General features: G+C 42.2%; 1 protein-coding gene across 1 annotated transcript; it reads right to left on the reverse strand.

The window, feature by feature from the left end:
* Positions 1-3,941: 3,941 nt before the first annotated feature.
* On the reverse strand, positions 3,942-5,354 carry LOC125541476 (uncharacterized). Its single transcript, XM_048704882.2, has 2 exons — positions 4,643-5,354; positions 3,942-4,328 (listed from the first exon to the last, which is right to left on the reverse strand). The coding sequence occupies exons 1-2, from the start codon at positions 4,872-4,874 to the stop codon at positions 3,988-3,990; spliced, it is 573 nt and encodes a 190-aa protein (XP_048560839.1). The 5' UTR covers positions 4,875-5,354; the 3' UTR covers positions 3,942-3,987.
* Positions 5,355-7,293: the final 1,939 nt, after the last annotated feature.

Below are 7,293 nucleotides of genomic sequence, written 5' to 3' on the forward strand. Positions count from 1 at the left end.
AGCTGCTTTTTAGTACTACTTGTCACCCCCAAACTGATGGACAAACTGAAGTAGTCAATAGAACATTGTCTACTATGCTTAGGGCAGTTTTGAAGAATAACAAGAAAATGTGGGAAGAATGCTTGCCTCATATTGAATTTGCTTATAATCGTTCATTGCATTCTACTACTAAGATGTGCCCTTTTGAAATTGTGTATGGTTTCCTACCTCGTGCACCTATTGATTTGTTGCCTCTTCCATCTTCGGAGAAGGTTAATTTTGATGCTAAAGAACGTTCTGAATTGATTTTAAAAATGCATGAGTTAACTAAGGAAAACATTGAGCGTATGAATGCTAAATATAAACTTGCTGGAGATAAGGGTAGAAAACATGTTGTGTTTGCACCTGGAGATCTTGTTTGGTTACATTTGCGTAAAGATCGATTTCCTAATCTGCGCAAATCAAAGCTAATGCCACGTGCTGATGGTCCTTTTAAGGTTTTAGAGAAAATAAATGATAATGCATATAAACTTGAGCTACCTGCAGATTTTGGGGTTAGTCCCACTTTTAACATTGCAGATTTGAAGCCTTATTTGGGTGAGGAAGATGAGCTTCCGTCGAGGACGACTTCATTTCAAGAAGGGGAGGATGATGAGGACATCAATACCATTGTTACACCCACAGCCCCTACTGTTACATATACTGGACCAATTACTAGAGCTCGCGCACGCCAATTAAATTACCAGGTACTTTCGTTTCTTGGTAATGATTCTAATGTTCATGAGATTATGATGCTGCCTAAATTGGATACATTTGTTTTGCTTACAAATGAAGGTCCTAGCTTGGAGAAGGATGAACATTGGAGCAAGAACACGAATGGAGTTGATGGCATGCGCAAGGGGATCAAGAATGGAGTTACAAGTGATCATTTCAGGACTTTGAAGCCGCCATAAGGAGTGCATGAAGCCTTGGACGAAATATACAAGATGCCACTTCATAATATTCGTCCATAGGCTATTCTAGGTGCTACGTCACCTTATTAATGGGCCAGGCCCATGTAATTTCGAAATACTTAAGTATAGGCTATTTTTAGAGTCCGTATGTGTGGGGAAACAAGAGTTAGGGTTGGTTTCGGACCCCACCCTCAAGGGCCACGAAATTCCCCTCTCTTCCTCCATATATACAGCCCTTAGGGCGTCGTTTAGACTTGGGTTTTGTTTAGATTAAAAGTTCGCCATAGCTGCAACTTCGCGTACTTCGTTTGTGTCCAACGACCAGACCAAGACGTCACAGAACCCCACCTTGATCAATAAAGCTTTCATCTTATATTCGCAATATCTAGATTGCAATCTCAGCTTCTTGCTTGTTCTTCGTTTGCTCGCAGGAAACAGGCCCTCATGGTCAGGTTGATCGTGCTCCGGCGTGGTCAATAACCCCTCGGAAGTTGGTATAGCGATTGCTAAGGCGCGACGTCTCGCACGTTCGTAGTCGGATCGTCAAGGTCGACTCCCACAGAAAACGATAGCCACCATCTCATCGAAACATCGGGACACCTTTGCCTCTATCAATATTGGACCCCCTCCACATTCTTTTTCTAATTAAAATTTGTAAACTATTTTTTTGTTAATTTAATTTGAGCTTCCGTTGTGGAAACTTGTTGAACAGGAGGAACTTTTGTAACTTCCCGGTCTGTGCACTTGAACTTCTAGCAACAAAATTTTTGGACTTCGCCTTTTTACTCCTATTGAACTACTCTGTTTTTTAAAATTAAACTTCATGGTTTTAATCTTTAGTGTTGGGGAAAATCTAAGACTTTTATGAACATCAAACAACTTCATTTTTGAAATTAGGACTTTTTGCTCTTATTCATTTGTATAGGGGAAAAGGCCTTGTTATGTAATAAACATCGAACTACTCACTTATTTAAATTTGAACTTTCATATCTTTTTAGACTTTGACTTTTTATTCCTTTTTTCGTATATGAAACAAACTCCATGTAGGACGAACTATTTTCAGAATAAGAATATTTATACACCTTGGAAAGTTGTTGAATAGGAGGAACTTTTTAATGTAGAGCATTTTTGTTTCAAATTTGTAATGGATTGAGAGAATTATTTTAATTCACAAAACAACATTTTTTGTTCATTTTTGCACTTGTAAATACACGCTGAACCTCTCTCGCGAGTATTTTTGAACTTCCCTGGCCAAGCACTTGAACTTCTCGCAACAAATTATCCTTTTTATTCTTTTTTCTTATATGAAAACACACACCATGGAGTGCTTCGACTTCTGGTTGTTTTCGAATTGAACATCTAAAGCACTCATCGAATTTGAGCAAATGATATCAATAAAATACTATTAGAAAGCATTTTTTACAAAATCATGACGGGTTACGAGCATCTTTTTTGAACACGCTAAAACTTGTTTTGAAAAATAAACACAGAACATTCAAATTATATTATGTGGATAACGCGTATGACATACCGTTGGAAAACTTATGTTTTAAAACGATTTTTCATGTAGAATTTTTTTTCAAATTCGTTACCATTTATGAGTAGTTTTTAAAATGCCAAAAATGGTATCGATGTTTTTAACATGTAAATCTGAGTTTTTTTTGTAAACTAAGCACTTGTCTATTATTTTCATTTGAACCTCTTAGTTATATTATGATAGAGGAAAAATATTGATTTTTCTAAGAAAACATCGAACAATTTTTTTAATTGAATTAAATATATTTTTTCTAGAAACAAGAAGAATCTGAGCTTTTTGTATACATCTAGTTGCTCCATTATTTTAATTTGAAGTTCTTGGTTTTATTCTCTAGTAACGATGAACATTTGAGTTTTCAAAAATGCCAAAAATGACGTTCTTTGAACATGTAAATCCTAGGGTTTAATGTACTTTGAACTTCCGTGTTATTTTAATTTGAACTTCACATTTTTATTTTTGGAGTAAAGAATTGTTTTCAATTTTTAAATAAATATTAAATTTGATTATTTTTAAAATTTGAACTTCAAAGTTGATTCTTTTAAAAACGGGGGATGTTTGAGTTTTATAAACATGGTAAAATCCAAGGTTTCTTAATAAACATCGAACAATTTCGTTATTTTTGTTTGAGCTTCTAGCTTTCTAAAACATTGGAGAATTCTTTTTTAAAACTTTTTTAGTGGTTCCTATTATTTTAATTTTAACTTCTTCATTTTATTTTTTACTAAGGAGGGAAAAACATGACTTTTTTTGTAATCATTTATAAATATTTTATAAAACTTTGAACTTCACTATTATTTTGATTTGAACTTCTTATAGAAAGTTATGGTTTCTAGATTAGCAAACATTTTTTTTCAAAATTAAACTTCATATCTTTCATTTTTCCTAGAAAAAAGGAAAGATTTTGAGTGTTCCGTGTACATCGAACTACTCCGTTATTTTAATTTGAAATTCTCGATTTTATTCTTTAGTAACAAGGAAAATCTGAGTTTATGACAAATATCGAACTGCTCTATTTTGGTAATTTGGCCTTCTTGATTTATTTCTTTTAGCAATAGAAAAATCATAGTTCTGTAATTTACATGTCCGTCATTTTTTCGATTTCATTTACTTCACATTTTTTTGCTCGTGAACCTCCCATTTTCTCTTTTTGAACTTCTTTTTTTGGGGTCCGGAATCTCCATGTGCCATCCTAAACTTCTAGTGTACTTTTGTAGTTTCTTTTTTGTAAACTTCTGTTGGTTTGTTTTTTTTGTTGTCGTTTTTCTGGATATGTAAAAGCAGTTTTTGTTCTGTAAATTTCATCATTCTACACAAAAGTTTCTCCAAAATGGATGTGCATACGGAGTTGTGGGTTCAGGCCCCAAGACCTCTCTAAACAATGTGTGGCACCATACAAAAAGGTGTAGTATCATGTCGCCTTCTTGTCCTCTTCCCCTAGCATTTTTCTAACAAATCAACGACACGAATTCAAATTTCTGGGTACCATTACGTACGTTTCAGTAACAAGAATGGGTGCCATTACATATGTTTCAGTAACAAGAAACCGTAAAAACATAAACTATGCCTTGACTGTACATGGATGACACGGGACACAACACTACCAAACCTAGGAAATGTTAGGCAAATCCCCTCTGATAAATAGACAAATGTGCTTATCTCTAGCCTCCAGTAGAAATAGAAACCAAGGTGCAGCGTACACCGTATTTCATCATCACTCTCATTTTTAGTCGTGCTTCCTGTCCCTGCTACCTCCGTCTCGTACTTCGTCAATCCTTGTGGCCGGCGACCTCGAACGGTCCCTTGACGACCTTCTCGACCCGCCAGGCAAACGGCTCCGCGGTGCCACAGAGAGCGCTGGCCTGCATGCATACAACATTCAAATGAGATACCATCTTAAATGGTTGGTACAAACCAAAAGCTACCTCTGAAAATCAAGACATGGCATCAAGATGTAAGAAGAAAAGTAGAAGCAGTTCCTCCCATCATAGTGCTGGACTACAGGCTTGCCCCTCCCGTTGCAGACAACATCAATTTGGAGAAGATTCAAGCATGAAGTTCGTGCTTAGGCCTCGGGCAGGTCGCCGCTTAGGCTTTGGCAGGTCGCCGACAGCACGAGAGGAGTGGTCATCGTGGTGACGCACAAGAGGAAAGGCGGGATCCAACGCGAACTTACTGCTGCTGCCAGGATTAGTCTTCGACAGCGGTGTCGTGCAAGGATGCCGGCCTACTAGCGACGCACGAGAGGAGAGGCGGGATCCAATGCGAACTTCTCGCAGGGGGCTAGTGTGGAGGTCCGGCCGCTGGAGGGTCGTCGGGCATGGGAGGGCACCGGAAGGCGCGTTGGAACAGGTGGCGGGCGGCCGGAGGCGCGGCGGGGAGCCGCGGCGGGAAGCGTGTTGGGCCATGGGGGCCGGCGGCAGGAGGCCTGGTGGCGTGGGTCCCCACAGGGAGGAGGCTCCGTGAGGGGGCAGCGGGGTTACTCATCTTCAGTCGGGGATCCCGACGGCGGCCGGCGGGATCAGAGCTTGCGGCGGCGCCCAAGATCCATGGCCAGCGGGATCCACGGCCGGCGATGGCGCTGGGTGTCGGAACCGTCCTGGGGAATGATGGCTACTCATTGAGACGGCAAGGAGTGGCCAGGGCGTCATCACGCGGTGGGGCGGGAGGAGAAGAGGGTGGCCACGGTAGCGGCGCCATGGGACGGTCGGCGGCGGGCGCCGGACACGGGCAAGGAGTGGAAGGAGTATAAGCCAGGCGCGCGACGGCGGAGGTCACCGACGATGGGATCCAGGCTGGTTGGGAATCGGGGAAGGTGGGAGGACGAGCGGTACGTGGTCGTAGGGTGTCGTGGGCAGGCTCTTTTTTTTTCTGTGTGTTATTAGTTCGGGAACATCTGTGGAAGCCTATATATAGAGCCGATCGTAATCCAAATAGTTATTCTTAATAGTGCTACCATATATATATATATATATATATATATATATATATATATATATATATATATTTAACGAATGTCGAGCCACACTCATTTAGTCTCTCTATCTATTTATGTCTCGATTGACCTCGCTTTCTCACGCCGTCTCTTCACATATTGAAGCTACCTCCCCATCCCTCGAAGAGCCGGAGCTATTTACATTGCAAGGGGGACTCCACCCTTGGATTAACTTGTGAAGGCATTTATTCCGGTTGGTTTAGATTATATTTTTGCAGCATTTGGACAACAACTACTCCAAACACCGTTGCAACCCCCGCCCCTCCCCCAATTGATTTCCCTCTGGCTTGGTCACCGCTCCCTCGCACGCCCTTTCTCACCTTCCATGGCGCACCATGGTATTTTTGCAAAAAACTCTGGTGTTTTCTTTAATAATTACAAATAAGCAACAAGCTACACACCAGGAGTTCACCTGTAATGAACAAATTTCGACCCAGAAATTAAAGTGCTACAAACTACACACCTAGGGGACCACCTGTCATGGAACAAATTTGGACCCATATGTGAATTAAAAACGAAAAGTGACGAGGATCGAACATGTGACCAGGGCCTTCCAGATGCACATCAATAGGCAACATATAGCAACGTTTGTTGTACTCCCCGTTGTTGATATATCGTTTTTATATTACCACATCCTATTTAATGGATAATATGTTTTTATATTAGTTTTAGTAGATTAGTGGGACCGGCTCATGAGCCCATACTATTCCCTTTCACTTGCTGGTGGGTCCCATGTCTCCTCTTTCTCTCTCTCCTCCCCTTCTATGTTTATTAGACGCATGGACAAACACGAAGAACATGCGGGTAGTGTTGCCGTTGACCGTATCTAGACTCATCCACAAGTTACGGCACCAGTTTCACGTACTAGTAGTACTATATTTAAGAACTTTAGGATCAAAAGTGACCATGATGGACAAGTTAGGATAGTAGTAGTACTATTTATCTACTAATGCATGGATACATTTTTATATTTATGAATTTTTATTATTAATTTGATATGGCTCTAGCAGAACATTCAATCGATCAAACCATAGGTTTCATTCACTCTGACTGCAACTTTTTCATTCATACCACAATTGAACTAAAATAAACGAAAATGATAAATCCCAAACGTTTGGATTTTAAGAATGGCAATTCGAACGTTTTTCAAGGCAAATTTAGATGACGCGTCGGCGGCAGAGGCGTCTTGCGGCTAGAAGCAGCTCCTCTGCCGTGCTCTGTGTTTTGTCGGGCCACTGACCAGCGGCGACAGTGGCGTCTTGCCCCCTTGTTGGCGCACTCCTAGACATCGGCCCTAGATTCAAGGAAGGCCAGAATGTTCTGGACTTCGGTCTCCAGGAGCCAGTCAACTAGCGGGTGGCGGCGAATGACGTTGGTGCAAGGAAACAGTCGACGACGGTGATCCATGCCGCTGATGGGGGCACTGGCACCGGTGTGGGGACATGCGCTGGCAACAGCGCGACAGAGTTCGTGTGCACGGGCACCGGCACGGGCGCGCGTGTTAGTGCACGCGCAGGCGCATCCGCTGGAAGGTGCACGGGTGTGTGAAAGTTAGTGGACACCTCGTGGAACCCCGTGGCTTCAAGCTTGGCCACAATGTGCAGCTCCCAGCCCAACAATGCCACGGGGATGGGTGCTGGCGCAGTCGGGGCGACGGGAGCGGGGATAGGTGCAGCGTCTTCCCACAAGGCATGTTCAAGCTCATCCCAAAGTCCTTATGTTCGTGAGACATCGGCTGGGTGTATTCCTCGGCAAACTGGAAGACCAAGGGCAGCCCATCATGATGCGGCATGGCGTACAGTGCGGTCAGGCTGGTTGGAGGTAGACGACAA

The sequence above is a fragment of the Triticum urartu genome, chromosome 2A, assembly GCF_056163025.1.
Source record: "Triticum urartu cultivar PI428250 chromosome 2A, HENAU_Tu73, whole genome shotgun sequence".
Classification (NCBI taxonomy): Eukaryota; Viridiplantae; Streptophyta; class Magnoliopsida; order Poales; family Poaceae; genus Triticum; species Triticum urartu.